Raw genomic sequence first — 23,463 nt, forward strand, 5'->3', positions numbered from 1 at the left:
GAACATAAGAAATAGGAGGAGTAGGCCATTCAGTGCCTTAAGCCTGCTTCGCCATTCAATAAAATCATGGCTGATCAAATTGTTTGACTGTAACTCCACTTTCCTTCCAGCCCCCATAACCCTCGACTCCCTTGTAGATCAATGAGATCCAGGAGAAAATTTACCTCAAATCATTGCAATTTTCAATTCTATCAGCATACTAGAAAATAATTTGGACAAGGTGGCTGAATTTGTTGGAATGTTGTCATTTCTCTGGGGCCTAACATTGTATTTTGCCCAGTTTTTTTTGTGTTATGGAAAGGGAAGAAATATTCACAGCAAATATGGGAGGAAAAGTTTCAACTCAACTTTACAATTCAGAGTTGTCAAAACAATCCTCAGCACCAACTGTGCACAAGATTTCAAGTCTCGAGGAATAGAGATTAGTGTTCCATTTCTTGTTACATGGATTGCCAACAAAAAAATGACAAATTGTGAGGTACTACAGACTGCATTTATTGCTTTACAGACCTTTAAACAATTCCTAAAATTAAGTTTCTTTTTGTTCTGCTGCAGGAACTAGGAAAATGTTAAACTTATTACTCCTTTTGCTATTAATCACAATTTTATTGTGTGTCCTCAGTACCTTGCTCTACGGCAGCGAGGCCTGGACAACGTATGCCAGCCAAGAGCGACGTCTCAATTCATTCCATCTTCGCTGCCTCCGGAGAATACTTGGCATCAGGTGGCAGGACTATATCTCCAACACAGAAGTCCTTGAAGTGGCCAACACCCCCAGCTGATACACACTTTGCCATCATGCCTTCATAGTTTCCTTTATTCAGATTTAAGACCCTAGTTTCAGAATGAACTACATCTCTTTCAAACTTAATGTAAAATTCTATCATATTGTGGTCACTATTTCTTAATGGCTCCTTTTACAGCAAGGTTATTAATGAGTCCTTTCTCATTCCATAATACTAAACCTAAAACAGCCCGATTCCTAGTTGGTTCTTCAACATACTGCTCCAGAAGTCCATCTCGTACACACTCCAGGTATACATCCTGCACAGCATTCGTGATTTATACTGTGCCCAACATTACCACTGCAGTTTGGTGGCCTATAAACAACTCCCACCAATCTTTGCTGTTTCTTGGTTCCACCCAAACTGATTCTACACCTTGCTCCGATGATCTATGATCCTCTCTCACTAATATACTAATCTCGTCCCTTATTAACAGAGCTACTTCACCTTCTTTCCCCCTCCGCCTATCCTTCTGAAATGACAAACGTCCCTGAATATTCAGTTCCCAGCCTTGGTCACCCTGTAAAGACGTCTCCGTAATGGCAATTAAATCATACCCATTTACCTCTCTTTGTGCCTTCAAATCATCTACCTTGTTGCGAATGCTGCGTGCATTCAGATAGAGTGCCCTTACCTTGGTCTTAACACTATTCCTCATTCCGATCCTATTTGATGTTTGCCTTTGTCTCATCTACCTTATAGTTTTGCTTATTACTTTTTTACTTCCTGTTACCAGTTTTGCTTCCCTCCAATCTGAGCTCCCTCTTAGGTTCCCAAACCCCTGCCAATTTAGTTTAAACCCTCCCCAACAGCACTCGTAAATCTCCCTGCAAGGATGTTAGTCCCGGTCCTGCTAAGGTGCAATCCGTCCATCTTGTACATCACCTTCTATTTTACCTTAATGTGCCCTCAAGGTGACTTCAGAAGAGCATTCCTTGCTGGTGGAATTTTTTTTAACACTCTCTGCATCATCTATCCCGCTATTCACTTGAGTTTTCTCATTTTGCTTCAAACTAGGAGCAATCTGTTGCTGAGACTCACTAGGAATCCGATCAGCACTGCCCCAAACTCAATACAAATCAGATCCTTACTGTCGAGAGAGACAAGTGAAAGGCCACTGTGCTGACCCGCTACCCCACCAATCCTCCAATGCTATTCTAACGTTTCTTAGGATAAAATTTATTTATTTATTTTATTTAGAGATACAGCACTGAAACAGGCCCTTCGGCCCACCGAGTCTGTGCTGACCAACACCCACCCATCTATACTAACCCTACACTACCCCCATATTTTCTACCACATCCCCACCATTCTCCTACCACCTACCTACACTAGGGGCAATTTACAATGGCCAATTTACCCATCAACCTGCAAGTCTTTTGGAGGTGGGAGGAAACCGGAGCACCCGGCAGAAACCCACGTAGACACAGGGAGAACTTGCAAACTCCGCACAGGCAGTACCCAGAATCGAACCCAGGTCGCTGGAGCTGTGAGGCTGCAGTGCTAACCACTGTGCCGCCCAAATTAGTCTTTGACTCGGCATTGAAAAGCACACGAGGTCAAAGTATACATGTCAGTACATGGAAAAAGATTAATATAGAACAAAAAAGCTGGTTTTAAATGGTCTTCCATGCTCAGCATGAAGAACAAGTTTACAGTACAAGCTTCTAAGGCTCAAGAAGTCATTTACCAGCAAATTCTGGTTATAGTCTAAGACAGCAGACTTAATTTGGTGATTTTCACAAACATATTAAAATAGCATAGCAAGAGAAATATCGCAGCAAGCATGCCTGTGCAACTCTTAGGATGTTTAAAATGTGTTTTTAGAGAAAGCTTATTTTCCTCCTCTGTTCACACACGATAATTTTGGCAAGTGACCCTGGCATGTTTGCATGAAGCATCAATATACCCTGAAGCTAAATACACTCTGCTAAATGGAAAACCATTCAGCAGCAATGCTTTGTGAAAGCTACAGAAATGCAGAAAAGATCATTTATTTTGTTGGTTACTGGGTTGCCAATTTTTTTTCATAAAGTTAAAATCATACACTTGAAAATACAAAGTGACCCCACCTTAAAGATCATGCTGGCTGACGCAAACAATCCACCAGTCTATCAATAGGATGACTCAATCGATTCTCCCTCCGTATGACACTTCAATAGATTTCCTTTATTTGTAATTTGCCAAGCAACAGTCACCATTAAAAACAACACAGATCTAGCACACTACCCAGCTGATTATTACCGAGTGGTTATTACAATACAAAAAGGATGTCAACACCACTGAAAAAGCAGTCATTGGAGAGATAGTAATTAGAGAAAATTTATGCTGCACAAAATCATCTGTATCACCAACTAAATCTCTAAGTTCACACGCTTTCTAAAATCTGTACTACAGAATAATGTAGTGAGCAGTTAATGTTGTCTGCTGTACTCACAGGTGAATATTAAATTTACGCTCAAGTAATCAATTAAAATTGCCTACTGTATGACTATATAGATACCATATTTAATTGCTAGAAAATCATAGCATCGTACAACACAAAGGCCATTCAGCTCATTGTGTCTGTGCCTGTCATTTGAACAAGATATCCAGTAAGCCCTGCTCATCTGCTCTTTCCCCAAAGCCCTGCAAATTTCTCCTTTTCAAGAGTTGATCAAATTCTCTTTTGAAAGTTATAACTGAATCTGCTTTGCCCACCATTTCAGGCAGTGTATTCCAGATCATAACAACTCCCCATGTTTCAAAAAAAATCTGATTCTCCTCCACCACCCCCCAGAGTTTTTGTCAATTATTTTAAATCTGTCTCCTCTGGTTACTGACCTCCTTCAAGTGGAAACATGTTTTCTCTATCTACTCTATCAAAATATCTCTTACTTTTTAATGTCTCTATTAAATCTTCCTTTAATCTCCTTTGCTCTTGAGGGGAACTTTAATTATCCGAACATAAACTGGGATAGTAGTAGTGTAGTAGTAGTAGATAGTAGTAGCAGAGACGGACAAGAGTTCCTAGAATATGTTGAGGAAAATTTTCTACAGCAATATGTTCCTAGAACAAAGAGAAAGGAGGCACAGCTGAAGCTGGGTCTTGGGAATGAGGTGGGCCAAGTGGATCAAGTGCCAGTAGGAGAACATTTAGGGGACAGTGATCATTGTATCATAAGGTTTAGGCTGACTACAGAAAAGGACAAAGAACAATCCAGGGTAAGAATAATTAACTGGGGGAAAGCCAACTTCAATGGGGTAAGAACAGATCTGGGACAAATACACTAGAGTCAAAGTTTGGCATGAGAAATGGAGTGGAGCCGATTAGGGACCAAAAAGAGGAATGTGCATGGAGGCTGAGGGCAGAGCTGAGGTATTAAATGAATGCTTTGCATCTTTACTGAGGATGATGATGCAAACCAGGCAATGGTTAAAAAGGAGGTAATTCCAACACTAAAAGGGTTTAAAATTAATGAGTAGGTATTTGCTAAGCTGTCTGTACTTAAAGTTGATTAGGCACCAGACTGAACGAGATGCATCCAAGGATACCGAGGGAAGTGAGAGTGGAAATTGTGGAGGCACTGGCCATAATTTTTCCATCTTCCTTTCGACTCAGGGATGGTGCCAGAGGACTGGAGAATTGCAAATGTTACACCCTTGTTCAAAAAAGGATGCAAAGATATGCCCAGCAACTACAGGCCAGTCAGTTTAACTTAAGTGGTGGGGAAGATTCTAGAAAGAGAAATTCGGGACAAAATTAATAGTCACATGGACAAATGCAGGTTAATTAAAGAAAGCCAGCATGGATTTGTGAAGAGCAAACCATGTTTAACTAACTTGGAGTTTTCTTTAAGGAGGTAACATAGCTGGTTGATGATTGCAATGCAGTTGATGTGGCGTTCATGGACTTCCAAAAGGCGTTTAATACAGTGCTGCACAACAGACGTATGAACAAAGTTATAGCTCATGGAATAAATGGGACGGTAACAACATGGATATGGAATCAGCTGAGTGACAGGAAACACAGTAGCCGCTAATGGATGTTCTTCGGGCCGGAGGAAGGTTTGTAGTGGAGTTCCCCAGGGGTCAGTGTTGGGACCCTTGCTTTTCCTGATTATATATTAAAGACCTAGACCTTGGGGTAACATAAGAGCCAGGAGGAGTAGGTAATTCAGCCCCTCGAACCTGCTCCGCCTTTCAATATGATCATGGCTGATCTCATCTCGGCCTCAACTCCACTTTCCTGCCCATTCTCCATAACCCTTCAACCCATTACTAATTAAAAATCTGTCTGTCTCCTCCTTAAATTTACTCAATGTCCTGGCATCCACCGCACTCTGGGGTAGTGAATTCCTATTTTAGTGTAATCTGCAAATTTGGCTATAGTACCTTCTATCCCTGCATCCAAGTCATAAAGGGCACAATTTCAAAGTTTGCAGATGATATTAAAGTTGGAAGCATTGTGAACTGTGAGGAGTGCGGTGTAGAACTTCAAAAGGACATACATAAGTTGGTGGAATGGGCAGACAGGTGGCAGATGAAGTTCAATGCGGAGAAATATGAAGGAATGGTAGGAAGAACATGGGAGAGGCAATACATAATAAAGGGTACAGTTCTAAAGGGGGTGCGGGAGCAGAGAGACCTGGGTGTATATGTGCATAAGTTACTGAAGGTGTCAGGAGAGGTTGAGGGAGCAGTTAATAAAGCACACAGTATCCTGGGCTTTATTAATAGGGGTATAGTGTATAAGAGATGAGACGGTGGTGCAGTGGTAATGTCACTCAACTAGTAATCCAGAGACCCAGGCTAATGCCCTGTGGACATGGGTTCAAATCCCACCATGGCAACTGATGGAATTTAAATTTAATTAATTAATTTAATTTAGGTGCTGTAAGGGGGGGATTAGATTGGGCAGCTAGATTTTTCGGCTAGCACAGAGACTGGGCTGAGTGGCCTCCTTCTGTGCCATAATTTTTCTATGGTTCTAAGAGCAAGGAGGTTATGTTGAACTTGTACAGGACACTAGTTTAGCTTCAGTTGGAGTATTGCGCAAAGCTCTGTGTGCCACGCTTTAGGAAGGATGTGAAGGCATTACGCGAGGGTGCAGAAAAGATTCACAAAAATGGTTCCAGGAATGAGTAACTTCAGTTATGAAGACAGATGGGAGAAGTTGGGACTGTTTTCCTTGGAGAAGAGAAGGCTGAGAGGAGATTTGATTGAGGTATTGAAAATCATGAGGGGCCTACACAGAATATATAGAGAAGCCGTTCCCACTTTTTAAAAGGAAGTGGCTACAGAGATAGTGGAGGCTTTGGTCGAAATATTTCAGAATTCACTGGATTCGGGGAGGGTCCCAGCAGATTGGAAAACCGCTAACGTGACGTCCCTGTTCAAGAAGGGAGGGAGACACAAAGCTGGAAACTATAGGCCAGTCCGCCTAACATCGGTCGTTGGGAAAATGCTGGAGTCTATTATTAAGGAAGAAATAGCAGGACATTTAGAAAAGCTTAATGCAATCAAACAGAGGCAACATGGTTTTGTGAAAGGGAAATCATGTTTGACAAATTTTGAGAATATAACAAGCAGAGTTGATAAAGGGGAACCGGTAGATGTAATGTATTTGGATTTCCAGAAGGCATTCGATAAGGTGCCACATAAAAGATTATTGCACAAGATAGGAGCTCACGGTATTGGGGGTAATGTATTAGCATGGATTGAGGATTGGTTAACTCACAGAAGACAGAGTCGGGATTAATGGGTCTTTGTCAGGTTGGAAAGATGTAACTAGTGGAGTGTCACAAGGATCAGTCCTAGGGCCTCAATTATTTACTAACTATATTCATGACTTGGAGGAGGGGGCAGAGTGTAATATATCCAAATTTGCTGACAATACAAAATAGGTGGGAGAGCATGTGGTGATCAGGACAGATGGAGTTTAATGTAGGAAAGTGTGAGGTCATGCACTTTGGTAGGAAGAATCAAAAAGCAGACAATTATTTAAATGGAGAGACACATCAAAGTAGGCAGCACAGAGAGATCTGGGTGTTCTTGTGCATGAAACACAAAAAGTTAGCATGCAGGTGCAGCAAGTCATTAAGGCGGCAAATAGAATTTTGGTCCTTATTGCTACGGGGTTGGAGTTTAAAAATAGGGAAGTCTTGTTACAACTGTACAGGGTGTTAGTGAGGCCGCACCGGGAGTACTGTGTACAGTTTTGGTCCCTGTATTTAAGAAAGGATATACTGGCATTGGAGGCAGTTCAAAAGAGATTTACTAGGCTGATTCCTAGGATGAAGGGGTTGACTGATTAAGAACGGCTAAACAGGTTAGGCCTCTATTTATTAGAATTCAGAAGAATGAGGGGTGATCTTACTGAAACGTACAAGATTCTGAGGAGGCTTGACAGGGTAGATGTTGAGAAGATGTTCCCACTAGTGAGGGAATCTCGAACTAGGGGACATAGTTACAGAATAAGGGGTCACACATTTAAAACTGAAATGCAAAGGAATTTCTTCTCTCAGAGGGTAGTGAATGTCTGGAATTTTCTACCCCAGAGAGTTGTGGAGGCGAGATCACTGAAAGTATTTAAAGAGGAGATAGATAGATTTTTGAAATATCGGGGAGTTGAGGGCTATGAGGAGCTGGCACGAAAGAGGAGTTGAGGTCTGGGGCAGATCAGCCATGATCTTATTGAATGGCAGGGCAGGCTTGAGGGGCCGAATGGCCTACTCCTGCTCATATTTCTTATGTTCTTATGTTCTCATGAAAAGATTAAGAACAAGAGGGCACAGATTTAACTAAATTGGTAGAAGAAGCAAATGCGACACAAGTAAAAACATTTTCACGCAGCGAGTAGTTCCAGTCTGGAACGGAGGCAGGTTCAATAGAGGAATTCAAAAGGGAATTAGACTGTTAACTGAAAAGGAAGAATTTGCAGAGTTACAGGGAGTAGGCAGGGGAATGGCACAAGGTGAAATGCTCACCAGGAAAGCCGGTGCAGACACGATGGGCTGAATGGCCTCCTTCTGCATTGTAACAATGTTATGATTCAGTGACAACAGTTCCAGCTCGGGTCTCACACAGAACTGTAGTCCCTCATTCCTGGTATCATTCTGGTAAATCTGCTCCACACCCTTCTCCCCAAGGCTTGGACATCCTTCCTAAATGTGGTGCCCAGAATTAGACAAAATACTCTAGCTGATGTCTAACCAATGAATTATAAAGGTTTACCATAACATCCATGCTTTTCTCGTCTCTGCCTCTATTTATAAAGACAAGGATTGCGCATACTTTTAACAGCCTCATCAACTTGTGCTACCAGCTTCAAAGATTTGTGTAATCTCTGTTCCTGCAACCCATTTGTCACTTAGTTTATTTTGCCACTCAATTTTACTACCAAAATACATCACTGCACACGTCTCTGCATTACATTTCATCTGCCATGTGTGCCCATGTCACCAGTTTGCCACTATCCTCCTCACTGTTTACTACATTTTCAAGCTTCACATTTTCTACCAACTTATACCCAAGTCTAGGTCATCGATAATGAAAAAGTTCACTGGACCAAATACCGACCCCTGGGCACACCACTGTATAGTTCCCTCCTGAATGATAAACAACCGTTCACCATTACTCCGTTTTCTGTCTCTTAGCCAATCGCATATTCAAGCAGTCACTGCCTCTTTAATTCCACAGGCTTATTATATGGCACTTTAACAAAAGCCTTCTGAAAATCCATATACGCATCAACTCTCTGTTATAATTGAAGAACTCAAGTTAATCAGACACCATTTGCCCTTAACAAATCCACGTTGGCTGTCATTTAATATCCTGCATTTTTCCAAGTGACAACTAATTCTGCCCTGGATTATGGTTTTGAAGTTTCCCCACTACTGACATTAAACTGGTTGGCCTGTAGTTACCAGGTTGATCACGTTTCACCATTTTGAATCGGGGTGTAACATTTGCAACTCTCCAGTCCACTAACACCCACTCTCAAATCCAAGGAGAATTGAAAGATTAGGGCCAAAGCCTCTGCTATTTTTCCTTTACTTCCCTCAGCAACCTAGGATACCTGGACTGGGTGCCCTTTCTACTATGTGCACTGCTCGCAATTTAAGTACCTCTTCTTTATCTATTTCTATCCCATGCAATGTTTCTGCACATTCATCCTTTATTGTGGCATTAGCAGCATCCTCCTCTTTAGTGAACACAAAGGAAAAGTACCCATTTAGTGTCTCATCCATGCCCTCTGCCTCCACAAGATGACTTTCTTCTTGGTCCCTCATTGGCCCCGCTGTTTCTTTCAAAAGCCAAAAATATGTGATTTTTGACGACTGCCAATTAATAGCTTCTAGTTATTTTACACTTTGTGGAGGCGGCAATAACATTTCGAAGAAACAAATAATATCTGCAAATTTATTTGACTGTTTTTAAATAGTATATCTGAGGGTTGAGATACACTGCAGTGAAAGCAACAACTTACTTTCCGATATTTTCAGGAAGTGCTTGTAGTGAGATGTCATTCAGGGAGAGACACGTCAAGTTCCGCAACTCAGGAAAGCTTTCTGGCAACCTGCAGACAGATCATCAAGAATCACTATAATCACACATCAGCTATCAGCAGGTTTGAGTGTAGAGCCTCAATACACATCATCTACATGATGTATTAAAAGGCTTACATCTGCACACAATTCCTGTCCACAACATCTTACTTCCCGGTGTCATGTTTGTCAACTGTTAACACATTCCATGATAAAAATAATGTAAAATTATCACACTCTCATTACATGCTCCCGCTGGTGGGTACTTGAGAATAAGGAACTTACAGGGTTATGCACAAAAAGCAGGGATGATGGCCTAAGCCATCAAAGAGGCAGCACAGCACGATGGACTGAATGGCCTCCTTCTGTGCTCTAAGGCTTCTATGATTACATTCCCCTCAGAATTTAATACTTGTTATAGCCTCATAATTTTCTCTCCCAACTAAACAAGTTCACTTCTGCGACATCTCTCCTCACAATTTGCAGGCCCAAGCCCTCGATATCTGCTTGTTGTTCCTTTCTGTACCCTGTGACACAAAGTGTTTTTCAAAGGGTGGCACCTCTGCTTCCTCAGGAATATTCTCCAAAATGTAACTTCTGGAGAACAATCTGTGAAGTACAGGATCCGCTCGGCAACAACGAAATTATAAAGTTTTGTCTGCCCAGTCAGGAAATGTGTCTCTCTCAAACACACCACATCAATCAGAGTCTGGGATGGTTGAGGATATTATGTAAATGCATTGGTAACCAACTGACCCACTGGAGCTTTTAAAAAATCCATAAATTGAACACATTTGTTAACAATTCTTCAATCCATAGAAAATGTACAGCACAGAATGCGGTCAATCAGCCCATCGTGTCTGTGCCAGCCGAAAAAACTGGCTGCCCACCTTTCAGCACCTGGTCCACAGCCTTGCCGGTTACAGCACTTCGGTTGCATGTCCAGGTACCTTCTAAAACAATTGAGGGTTTCTGCCTTCACGGTCAGTGAATTCCAGACACCCACCATCCTCTCGGTGAAAATGTTTTTCCTCGTGTCCCCTCTAATACTTCTACCAATCACCTTAAATCTGTGCTCTCTGGTACTTGACCTCTCTGCTAGGGGAAACAGGTCCTTCCTATCTACTCTATCAAGGCCCCTCATAATTTTGTACACCTCAACTAAGTCACCCCTCAGCCTCCTCTGTTCTAAGGAAAACAACCCGAGCCTATCCAATCTTTCCTCATAGCTGCAACTTTCAAGCCCCAGCAACATTCTTGTAAATCTCCTCCGTACTCTCTCCAGAGCAATTCTTCTCTTCTTTTTCTTTTGGGCCTCCTTATCTCGAGAGACAATGGATACGCGCCTGGAGGTGGTCAGTGATTTGTGAAGCAATTATGTCCTTCCTATAATGTGGTGACCAGAACTGCATGCAATACCCCAGCTGTGGCCCAACCAACGTCTTACACAGTTCCAGCATTGCATCCCTGCTTTTGTATTCTATACCTCGGCTAATTTTATTTTTTTATTCATTCATGGGATGTGGGCATCGCTGGCCAGGCCAACATTTATTGCCCATCCCTAATTGCCCTTGAGAAGGTGGTGGTGAGCTGCCTCCTTGAACTGCTGCAGTCCATATGGAGTAGGTACACCCACAGTGCTGTTGGGAAGGGAGTTCCAGGATTTTGACCCAGCGACAATGAAGGAACGGTGATATAGTTTCAAGTCAGGATGGTGTGGGACTTGGAGGGGAACTTGCAGGTGGTGGTGTTACCATGCATTTGCTGCCCTTGTCCTTCTAGTTGGTAGAGGTTGCAGGTTTGGAAGGTGCTGTCTAAGGAGCCTTGGTGAGTTATTGCAGTGCATCTTGTAGATGGTACACACTGCTGCCACTGTACGTCGGTGGTGGGGGGAGTGAATGTTTGTAGATGGGGTGCCAGTCAAATGGACTGCTTTGTCCTGGATGGTGTCGAGCTTCTTGAGTGTTGTTGGAGCTGCACCCATCCAGGCAAGTGGAGAGTTTTCCATCACACTCCTGACTTGTGCCTTGTAGATGGTGGACAGGCTTTGGGGAGTCAGGTGGTGAGTTACTCACCGCAGGATCCCTAGCCTCTGACCTGCTCTTGTAGCCATGGTATTTATATGGCTACTCCAGTTCAGTTTCTGGTCAATGGCAGCCCCTAGGATGTTGATGGTGGGTGACTCAGTGATGGTAATGCCATTGAATGTCAAGTGGAGATGGTTAGATTTTCTTTTGTTGGAGATGGTCATTGCCTGGCACTCGTGTGGTGTGAATGTAACTTGACACTATCAGCCCAAGCCTGGATCTTGTCGAGGTCTTGCTGCATTTCTACATGGACTGCTTCAGTATCTGAGGAGTCACAAATGGTTCTGAACATTGCACAATCATCAGCGAACATCCCCACTTCTGACCTGATGATTGAAGGAAGGTCATTGATGAAGCAGCTGAAGATGGTTGGGCTTAGGACACTATCCTGAGGAACTCCTGCAGTGATGTCCTGGAGCTCAGATGATTGACCTCCAACAACCACAACCATCTTCCTTTGCACTAGACGTGACTCCAGCTAGCGGTGGGTTTTCCCTCCGATTCCCATTGACCTCAGTTTTGCTAGGGTTCCTTGATGCCATACTCTGTCAAATGCTGCCTTGATGTCAAGGGCAGTCACTCTCACCTCACCTCTTGAGTTCAGCTCTTTTGTCCATGTTTGAACCAAGGCTGTAATGAGGTCAGGAGCTGAGTGGCCCTGGCGGAACCCAAACTCAGCGTCACTGAGGTTATTGCTAAGCAAGTGCCGATTGATGGCACTGTTGATGACACCTTCCATCACTGTACTGATGATTGAGAGTAGACTGATGGGGTGGTAATTGGCCGGGTTGGACTTGTCCTGCTTTTTGTGTACAGGTCATACCTGGGCAATTTTTGACATTGCAGGCTAGATGTCAGTGTTGTAGCTGTACTGGAACAGCTTGGCGAGGGGCGCAGCAAGCACAGGTCTTCAGTACTATTGCCGGAATATAGTCAGGGCCCATAGCCTTTGCAGTATCCAGTGCCTTGAGTCGTTTCTAGATATCACGTGGAGTGAATCGAATTGACTGAAGTCTGGCATCTGTGATGCTGGGGATGTCAAGAGGAGGCAGAGATGTATCATCAACTCGGCACTTCTGGCTGAAGGCTGTTGCAAATGCTTCAGCCTTATCTTTCGCACTGATGTGCTCGGCTCCTCCATCATTGAGGATGGGGATATTTGCGGAGCCACCTCCACCAGTTAGTTGTTTAATTGTCCATCACCATTCACGGCTGGATGTGGGAGGACTGCAGAGCTTAGATCTGATCCATCGGTTATGGGATCGCTTAGCTCTCTCGCATGCTGTGTACGCAGTTTGGCACACAGATGGTCCTGTATTGTAGCTTCACCAGGTTGACACCTCATTTTGAGGTATGCCTGGTGCTGCTCCTGGCATGCCTTCCTGCACGCTTCATTGAACCAGGGTTGGTCTCCTGGCTTGATGGTAATGGTAGAGTGGGGGATATGCTGGGCCATGAGGTTACAGATTGTGGTCGAGTACAATTCTGCTGCTGATGATGGCCCACAGCGCCTCTTGGATGCCCAGTTTTGCATTGCTAGATCTGTTCAAAATCTATCTCATTTAGCATGGTGGTAGTGCCACACAACACGATGGACGGTATCCTCAATGTGAAGGTGGGACTTCGTCTCCACAAGGACTGTGCGGTGGTCACTCCTACCAATACTGTCATGGACAGATGCATCTGTGGCAGGCAGATTGGTGAGGACGAGGTCAAGTATGTTTTCTCCTCTTGTTGGTTCCCTCACCACCTGCCACATACCCAGTCTAGCAGATATGTCCTTTAGGACTCGGCCAGCTTGGTCAGTAGTGGTGCTACCAAGCCACTCTTGGTGATGGACATTGAAGTCCCCCACCCAGAGTACATTCCGTGCCCTTGCCACCCTCGGTGCTTCCTCCAAGTGCTGTTCAACATGGAGGAGTACTGACTCATCAGCTGAGGGAGGGCGGTAGGTGGTAATCAGCAGGAGGTTTCCTTGTCCATGATTGATCTGATGCCATGAGATTTCATGGGGTCTGGAGTAAATGTTGAGGACTCCCTGGGCAGCTCCCTCCCTACTGTATACCACTGTGCCACCACCTCTGGTGGATCTGTCCTGCAGGTGGGACAGGACATACCTGGGGACAGTGATGGCAGTGTCTGGGACATTGTCTATTAGGTATGATTCCGTGAGTATGACTATGTCAGGCTGTTGCTTTACTAGTCCATGGGATAGCTCTCCCAACTTTGGCACAAGCCCCCAGATGTTAGTAAGGACGACTTTGCAGGGTCGACAGTGCTGGGTTTGCCATTGTCGTTTCTGGTGCCTAGGTCGATGGAATGAAGGAAAGCATTCCATATGCCTTCTTCACCACACTATCTACCTGTCCTGCCACCTTCAGGGACCTGTGGACATGCACTCCAAGGTCTCTCACTTCTTCTACCCCTCTCAATACCCTCTTGTTTATTATGTATTCCCTCGCTTTATTTGCCCTCCCCAAATGCATTACCTCACACTTCTCTGGATTGAATTCCATTTGCCCCTTTTCCGCCCACTCAATCAAACCATTGATATCATTCCGGAGTCTACGGCTATCGTCTATCAACTACACGGTCAATTTTTGTGTCATCAGCAAATTTCGCAATCATGCCTCCTACATTTAAGTCCAAATCATTAATATATACCACAAATAGCAAGGAACCTGACACTGAGCCCTGTGGAACACCACTGGAAACAGCTTTCCATTCACAAAAACATCCGTCGACTACTACCCTTTGTTTCCTGTCCTTGAGCCAATTCAGGATCCAACCTGCCACATTTCCCTGTATCCCATGGGCTTCATCCCCTCATGTATCCAAAATATTCTCTACAACATACTCCTGTGGAATCTAGAAGACAAATGATATTGGAGAAGAATCCATTATTTTAAAAAAATCCTGAAAGTACAAGACATTTTGGAGCTCTGCAGTTTATCTTTCATAATCTTAGCTTTAACCAGTTCACCAGACTGATAATTTACAAAACACCACATAATGATGACCTCAAGAGTTTGCTCACCCATGTCATAATGTTTAGTATAAATTGGCCTTAAAAATCAAAATGTTAATACTAATAATGCCTAAAAGTTAGTTTATTTTTAGTTATGCTAATAATATTGTACTTATTCAATGGCAGTTAATATCTATGAGCAAACAGCTCAGACTAAAACAATGTGCATCGAACGTTACAATGATGCATACTTGCATCCTTTTTTGTGGTTCTTTTTACCTGGTCAACGGATTGCCACTAAAATCGGCTACTTGTAATGATTTGCAAAATGAGATACTTTCTGGAATTTCCACAATATCTGCAAGAAAAAAAAAACAAATTAGTCAAATAATTGGTAATAGTATTCTGTGTAGTTATTTATCTTCCAAACAAATTGACAAAGCATCAACAGTCTTTACAGCAAGACTTCAAAGTGCAACAAAAACACACTATTTATCCAACACTGTATAATACTGAACTCTAGTCAGACTTTACATCTGTTGCTGATACAGGTCTTCTGTACCAAACATGCAGTATAACACCGTGAAACATCTGTGTGAATTTTGATGGCAGGAACACAGCAAACTGGAGGAGGTAGTGTTGGCCAAGGCTAGCTGACCATCAGCGGGACTCATAGCGTGCTGCAGACAGAGGAGTGAAAGGACAGACACACAACCTTAGGCAGCTGTTATTCAACTTCAAATCACCAAATCGACCTAATTGTGGAAACAGCTCTTTTTATTGTTAGAACTCTCATCAGCATTTAAAGACTGGGAATCAGCACCTCAAGTAGAATGAATGTGAAAATTTGTTGGACTAAATGGCAAGTAGACAACATAAAATGGCTCCCTCCATTGCTGTGAGAAATGCGAACACCACATCCTACATTTCTGATGGCTCAGCTCGTCTATCTAGCGAAGCCACACTGGCTGGTAAAGACCCTAAGTGGCATAGTGGTTAGCACCGCAGCCTCACAGCTCCAGCGACCCGGGTTCAATTCTGGGTACTGCCTGTGCAGAGTTTGCAAGTTCTCCCTGTGACCGTGTGGGTTTTCGTCGGGTGCTCTGGCTTCCTCCCACAGCCAAAGACTTGCAGGTTGATAGGTAAATTGGCCATTATAAATTGTCCCTAGTATTGGTAGGGGAATTGTGGGGATGTGGTAAGAATATGGGATTAATGTAGGATTAGTATAAATTGGGTGGTTGATGGTCGGCACAGACTCGGTGGGCCGAAGGGCCTGTTTCAGTGCTGTATCTCTAAATAAATAAATAAACCCTGGTCTCTGCTGCGTTCGTTGATCTCAATCAGCGTAACAGTAAGAGGTGCTTAAAGTAGCCTCAGAAGCCCTGGGCTAGGGATGTGAAAATAAGCCAGGGTTCCTTCTCCCAATCACTTTTCAGCTACTCCTGTTGCAAGTAGGCTTGTTTAAGCTTCAAGCAAGGACAGGAACTGTCTGCGCCTTGATGCATCCCACATGTCCTACTGACATTCACTGTGCAGGCAGGTGGAGAGGGATGAAGGAGGAAAAAGTATTGGTAAAAAGGTTTGTTGGAACTGCAAACTTAAGGATACTGTTAAATAAAGGGCGGCACAGTGGCGCAGTGGTTAGCACCGCAGCCTCACAGCTCCAGCGACCCGGGTTCAATTCTGGGAACTGCCTGTGTGGAGTTTGCAAGTTCTCCCTGTGTCTGCGTGGGTTTTCTCCGGGTGCTCCGGTTTCCTCCCACAAGCCAAAAGACTTGCAGGTTGGTAGGTAAATTGGCCATTATAAATTGCCCCTAGTATAGGTAGGTGGTAGGGAAATATAGGGACAGGTGGGGATGTGGTAGGAATATGGGATTAGTGTAGGATTAGTATAAATGGGTGGTTGATGGTCGGCACAGACTCGGTGGGCTGAAGGGCCTGTTTCAGTGCTGTATCTCTAAACTAAATTAGTTCACATGCTAAAGATTGGACGTACAGGCTTATGAAAACATTTATCCAGGGAAATGCTCCACTGAAAGATGCAAAAGCAAATTTATAATGGCTTGATGATAACCTTTTCAGTCAATATTTCATTCCTTCCAAACAATCTAAACACTAAACACTCCTCTTTCCTTTCCTGCAACCTGAACCAAGAAAAAAAATAGTTGCGCCCTGCAGTAGCATTTCTAGGGGAGAATAAAAGTACTGCAATTCATTCATACCGACACAATTACTATTTAAGATGTTTCAGAACGCTACATTTCAAATCTTGCACTTTAGAATATTGGTTAGAATGGTGTGGAAACGTTAAAACAAAAGAGGATTGTGAACAATAAAACTGAAAAGTTAGTTCAGTAATTGAAGGTTTAAATCAGCAGATTCAAATATCTTGTTAAATCTTTATGACGTATCTGTACTGCTGTTCCATCAATCCCACATAGTCAAGGAACGTCATAATCTTCAGTCAGAAAATGAATAAGCAGATTAAAAAAGGTTTGGCCTTCAAGTGAAAGAAAATTCACTCAACTTTTGGGATAAAGCACCATTGGGTAAAAAATAAAGCTGCAAAAAAAAGTCAGCCGAGGGTAGAATACAAATCTAAAAGCAGTCACATTGCTAATGTATAAGGTATTAGTGAGACCCCATTGGTTAAATTACTAAGCAGACAGCTACTACAGCAAAAGTATAAATGAATGAGAGCACGCAAGAGAGAAGAAAATAGACTGCAGGATATAGTGAAAAGATGGGTAAAAGTGGAGTTACATCAGTGAAAAATTATAGGCTACTAACTGGCACTACAATACAAAGGAAACAAATTCATTGCACTGCAAGTTATGGACAACAGATTATTCATCAGGGTATTGAACCTTCAAAAAAAGACATAAATCTCAGAAGGGGTCTTTGTTTGTTCTTTGAAAGTGCCATGCAATTAGTTTCACTTCCCTGCTGTTTCCCTGTGGCCCTGCAAATTCCCTGCCTTTAGGTATTTATCCCTTTTGAAAGTTAGTATTAAATCTGTTTCCACCACCCTTTCTAGTAACGTATTCCAGAATATAATTCACTGCATCAAAGAAAATTCTCATCTCCACTTGGCTTTTTTGCCAATTGCCTTAAATTGGTGTCCTCAAGTTAACAAACCTCCTGCCAGTGCAAACAGTTCCTTCCCATTTCCTATCAAACCCTTCAAAATTTTAAACACCTCTATTAAATCTCCCCTTAATCTTTCCTGTTCAATGGAAAACAAACCCAGCTTCTCTGGTCTGAAGCCCTTATCACTAGTTAATTTTCCCAATAAATGAACCATCATTTTAAACTTCAAAACTATCCAAGGGTCACTTAACTCTACTTCCTAGTAGTACCTGAAGAACATTTGACGTGTCAACAATTTATATAACCCAACTCTAATTTCAGTAAAGGTTTCCATTAATAATAGCTGCAGCTTACTTCCTGTGCACGTCATTAGCATATAATATTTGGAGCAAACTAGGAGTACTTGATAACTTCCCTTTTTCTCCCGGATGAAGCAAGAATTTAGTGAGAAGCAAATCTGTGATTGAGTTGCCCTAGATCGGTAATGAATGAGAATTTTTAGCCTATTGATTTATGTAACAAGAGGTCTCTGCCCACGTTGTTCAATAGCTTATAGCTCTAGATCCTGGAAGAGTAGCATTCAAAACAGTACATACACTGATCTGATATCAATCTATTGATCAGAGTACAGTATGTTTATGTCAATCCATGATTGTGTGTGCATCAAACTCAGCTGATTGACAGCAGTAGCAAACAACATCTTATCTCAGTCAAAGCATTATAATCATAATTATAGGAGATGGGGATGGGGTAGCAGAGTGTACAATGGGCCATTTCTACTGTTAATAGGAAAATAAACACCAAGAAAGATGGAGAGAGAGAGAGAATTTGGTCCAGCTAAGGTTTGGATGCAATTTCATTCTAGTTCCTCCAATAAACCAAAAGTTCACAATTTCACATAACCATGAGATTTTAAAATGACCTAGTTAAAGCAGCCCAATAGCCATCGATGGAGGCCTAAGTAACAATTAATGCTACACTTGGTTGAATATGGATTTTCAAATCATTTAATGCTTTATTTTCACAATTTTCCTTTTAACAATTATTTTTTTTTAAATCAGGAACACAGTTGTGGCAAATGAGGTCAAAATCTTGACATTCAAAACAGTTTCAGATAACAGATTTATTAATGCAACATACAGATCACTCTTAGTATGAAGCACCCTTGAGATACATGTATTGTGTACATATATAGATACATATATACTTTCTGCTGGACACAATTTAGGTGCAACTATTACTAAAACTATTAAGCCCTCTTTGGAGTGAAAAAGTGGAAGTTGCAGGACACAGTGCAAGTGTTTTTTCATAAACGGAAAGAGAGTCTTCTGAAGCTGTGGCTTCTGCTCCACTCCTTCCCGACTCCAATTTAAAAGCTGAATCAAAATCTTATTGGTAACTGCTATGGATTAGCAGACTTTATTCCATATGGATAGAAGGAACAAACAAAGTTTTCAAGCATATTTGGTTTTCAAACAGTTCAGTTTTGGTTTTGAACTGCATGCCATCATTGCATTGGAGAGTAATTACTCCATTTTCCCGAGGTCAAAGAACAAAGAAAGTTACAGCACAGGAACAGGCCCTTCGGCCCTCCAAGCCTACGCCGATCCAAATCCTCTATCTAAACCTGTCGCCTAAAAGAACAAAAAAAATTACAAAGAAAAAGCTGCGACACATCATAAGAGACCTTTTGTTACACAACGCATTAGCCTGAAAGATTGCCACACAAAACAGTACAAAATTTCATCTAAAATTGTTGTGACTGCATTAACCTGGTTCTGTTCAAAAGGTTGGTGACGGAGGAAAAATGATCCTTTAACACAAGGAACAAACAGAGGATAGATAATTTGAGAATTTTGGCACCATTTTTTCCCCAAACAGACTGTGGTGAAAATGACTTTGCAGATCCTTTTCTGTAAGGTTGTATTGTCATTTCAACAGAATATATCTGAGAAATTTGTTTGTTGGGGCTGTTGCACAGCTGACCACCTCCAGGCGCGTATCCATTGTCTCTCGAGATAAGGAGGCCCAAAAAGAAAAAAAAAGATATCTGAGAGTGAAGAGTTTATTTGGGGTATTTATTTACTGTATTACAATATTAACAGAATAATTGAGACACAAAGCACAATGATTTCCTGAATTCACCATGTTGCTATTTTTATAAGCAATGGCGCTTTTACGAACATACATCTGCGCGTACGAATTAGGAGCAGGAGTAGGCCACTCGGCCCCTCGAGCCTGCTCCGCCATTCAATAAAATCATGGCTGATCTGATTGTAACCTCGACACCAAATTCCCACCTACTCCCGATAACCTTTCACCCCCTTGCTTATCAAGAATCTATCTGCCTCACCTAAAAAATATTTACAGACTCTGCTTCCATTGCCTTTTGAGGAAGAGAGTTCCAAAGACTCTCAACCCTCAGACAGAGAAAACATTTCTCATCTGTTTTAAATGGGCGACGCTTTATTTTTAACTAGTGACTCCTAGTTCTCGATTCTCCTACAAGGGGAAACATCACTTCCACATCCACCCAGTCAAGACCCCTCAGGATCTTCCATGTTACAATCAAGTCACCTTTTACTCTTCTAAACTCCAGCAGATACAAGCCTAGCCTGTCCAACCTTTCTTCATAAGACAACCCACCCATTCCAGGTATTAGTCTTGTAAACCTTCTCTGAACCGCTTAAAATGCAATTACAGCCTTCCTTAAATAAACATGAAGTACAGTAACTAAGTTCGATAACCTCAAGTATTTGAATCTTCTTAGCTTCAAACACATGTTCGAAACGGCATACCTTTAAAGCACAAATAGAGAACTCAAGCGAGTTTCATCATCATCATTTCTTAAACATATTACGTATGTATCACTTTATACTTATTTTAAATAATGTTTGAACCTATGGATGATGCAATAGGTTAGACACAAGGCTTACAACTGTAAATTGAAATCCACCCCAAACTGATGGGATCAAAGTCTCCTCTCCGTTGGGTAAAGTCTTATGCGAAATCAGTTTCGCTATCTCATTCAGTTGCTAATATGTTCTGCTAATTATTGATGAAGTCACTCAGATACAGCTGAAGATGATTGGTATGGAAAGTGTGTTTTTTACCTTTGTGAGTTAACATTAAGGCACATTGTTAAGTGCAGCAAAGTGAAGGAAGCTTTGCTTTGCATCCACCTGTGCTATGCTAGATGTGAGAGTATTTGATGCTGACCATGAAATAAGGTGTTCCATTCTCTACGACTGATATTCCTCAACCTCAGGGCGAGAAAGTCCAATGGGAACCAGTGTGGGAGAACAACAGTTCAGAGCAAGAGAACTGGCAGCTGAGTGTCAGTGAGGGCAGAGAGAGCACATCTGAGGGGAAACAGTGCAAGTGGAGAACAGATAAAAGCAGGAGAGCCAATAGCAGAGTCAGTAAGAGTGTTGTCATAGTCAGAGTGTCAGCTGAATATGGAAAAACTGAGAAAGAAATTCAAAAATGACAACACTGCCATTTTATTAAATTGTTCATAGCTCACTAAGCTCACATGATGGTAATTTCCATTGTGTTTTAGATTTATAGATATAATTTCCAATACATTTTGTTAACTTTTTATTTTAGCATCTCAGTGTTTCAGAGGTCAGTTTCTTAAAAGAGTTCAATATCAAATGTTTTAGGGTCACAGTCTCAATGATTTAGACATCAGTGGACTAACCACTATGGCAGCCCAGCGGGGACCCATTACATGCGTATCCTGTTCCATGTGGGAACTTCATGTGGTCTGGATAACCATGTGTCCAGGAAGTGCTGCCAGTTGCTTGAGATCAAGCTCTAAGCTTCATAGCTTGAGCAGTGAATGAAGTCAAAGCAGTGCATTTGGAGTCTGAGAGTTTGCTCAAACATACATTCCGAGATGTGGTCACCCCACAGCTACAAGAGATGCAGAAGGTGAGGGAGTGGGTGACCAGAAGAAAGGGTAGGAGGAAGATACAGATCGTGCAGGAAACCCCCACGCCAGTGGTACTTGTAAACCAATTTTCAGTTCTAAATACTGGGAAGCTAACAACTCCTTAGAGGAATGCAGTAAAAGTCAAAACCCAGCACTACCAGAGATTTGATATACAGGGGAACAAAAATAGAAATGCTGAAGCTATAGGAAATTCAATAATGAGGGGAATAGGCAGGCATTTCTGTAAAAGCAAATGTAATTGTCAAATCATTTGTTTCCTCCCCGGTGCCAGGGTAAAGGACACTGAGCCGGCACAGGATATTCTGCAAGGAAAAGGCGAACAGCCAGAAGTTATGGTCCATGTTGGAATGACAACATAGGAAGATAAAGGGTTGAGGTCTTTCAGGCAGAGATTCAGGAACTAATTAAAAAGATTAAAAAACAGAACTTCAAAGGTAGCAATATCAGGATTACTCTCAGGAACACGTGCCATTGAGAAAAGAAGCAGTAAATGTGTGGCTGGAGAAGTGGTGCAGGAGGGAAAGATTGCAGATTCTTGGGGCATTGAGGCTGGTTGTAGGGAAAGGGGCACCTGTAGGAGATGGACAGATTGCACCTGAGCAAAGCCTGGACCAGTGTTCTCATCGAAAGGTTAACCAGTGCTGTTGGGAAGGGTTTAAACTAATTTCGGGGAGGGAAACCAAAGAATAGCAGAGAAGTGCAGAAATGTGATCAGAAGACAAGAGATATAAACGGAAGTAAAATTTGAAATATTGCAAAAATTGCATGAACCAGATTGAGGAGAGTAGCAAAAATGAAGTATTAAATCGCATGCACGTCAATGTCTGTAGTGTAACTAATAAGGTTGGCGAGTTGCAGACACAGCTTGCTACATGGGATTATGACGTGTTTGCATTTAAAAGCAAAAAAAGGAAGGGGTGTGGCAATATTTATTAAAGATAAAGTAACAGTTATAAATAGGAAGGATATACTAGCTGGTTCTGGGACTGAATCTATTTGTCTTGCGTACAGGAACAGAGGGAGAGCTGTTACACTGTTGAGTTTTTCTTGCGTATAGAGTTCCAAACAGTAAGAAGGAGGTAGACGAGCAAATTTGTCGGCAAATTTCAACAGTGTATAACAAAAATAGAGTAGAATATTCAGAGACTTGAATTACTCTAATATAGACTAGCAAAAAAATAGTGCTGAAGGTAGGGAAGAAGAGGAATTTCTGTTATGTGCCTGGGAGAACTCTCTCAATCAATGTGTCTCCAGGTCAACAAGGAAGGAATCAGTGTTGGATGTGAATCTGGAGAACGAAGTAGGGCAAGTGGAGCGATCACCAACGTAATTCGCTATGAAAGTAATTATGGAAAGATTCCAGAAAAAAATCAAAGGTAAAAACGTTCCACTGGGGAAGAGCTAATTTCAATGATTTAAGAAGGGACCCAACATGGGTTGATTGGAAAAGGCGATTCTAGGGTAAAGCAGTAACAGAGAAATGGAGGACATTCAGGGAAGAGATAGTTCAAGTGCAAACTAGACATATTCCTTTCAAGGGAAAAAGGAGAGCATCCAATGTTCATGCACCCTGGATGACAAAGGAAATAAAATAAGGAGGTTAATGGAAAATGTCAAGAGCAAGATTTAGTAAATACTCATGAAAATTATGGAAAGTACAGAGGGAATTGAAAAGGTTAAAACTGGAAGCAAAGAGCGGTTCTGAAAAAAGATTGGCAAGCAACATTATATATTTATAAAAGTGTCATGCCCAGTAAAGACATATCATATACCTAACTTGTAAGATATGAACTTTACTCAATATGGACTCTTGGAAATTGACTTTTCCTTTAAAAAGTGGATAACGCTGCAAAGATGGCTACCAAAGGTCAGATGACCTGGCTTGTGTATTCAAAAACTGTCTCAGTCTCAAAAAGACAAAGGATACATTCCAGAATAAAGAGGTGTTAATTACACCCATCCTGAAACTATCAAGAGACATTACTGAAGTGAATGGGTTTCTTCTCTGGATTACCCCCTGTGCCACGTGCCAGTGAGGCTAGAA

General features: G+C 42.1%; 1 protein-coding gene across 1 annotated transcript in view; it reads right to left on the minus strand.

Annotated features, from left to right (window-relative positions):
- lrrc1 (leucine rich repeat containing 1) overlaps positions 1-23,463 on the minus strand; it is a 190,312-nt gene that overhangs the window by 101,115 nt on the left and 65,734 nt on the right. The window contains exons 3-4 of the mRNA XM_068021251.1: positions 14,648-14,726; positions 9,256-9,345 (exon numbers count right to left, since the gene is read on the minus strand). Coding sequence (XP_067877352.1) covers positions 9,256-9,345; positions 14,648-14,726 — 169 coding nt within the window. The remainder of the gene's footprint in view (positions 1-9,255; positions 9,346-14,647; positions 14,727-23,463) is intronic.

The sequence above is a fragment of the Heterodontus francisci genome, chromosome 3 (assembly GCF_036365525.1).
Source record: "Heterodontus francisci isolate sHetFra1 chromosome 3, sHetFra1.hap1, whole genome shotgun sequence".
NCBI lineage: Eukaryota > Metazoa > Chordata > Chondrichthyes > Heterodontiformes > Heterodontidae > Heterodontus > Heterodontus francisci.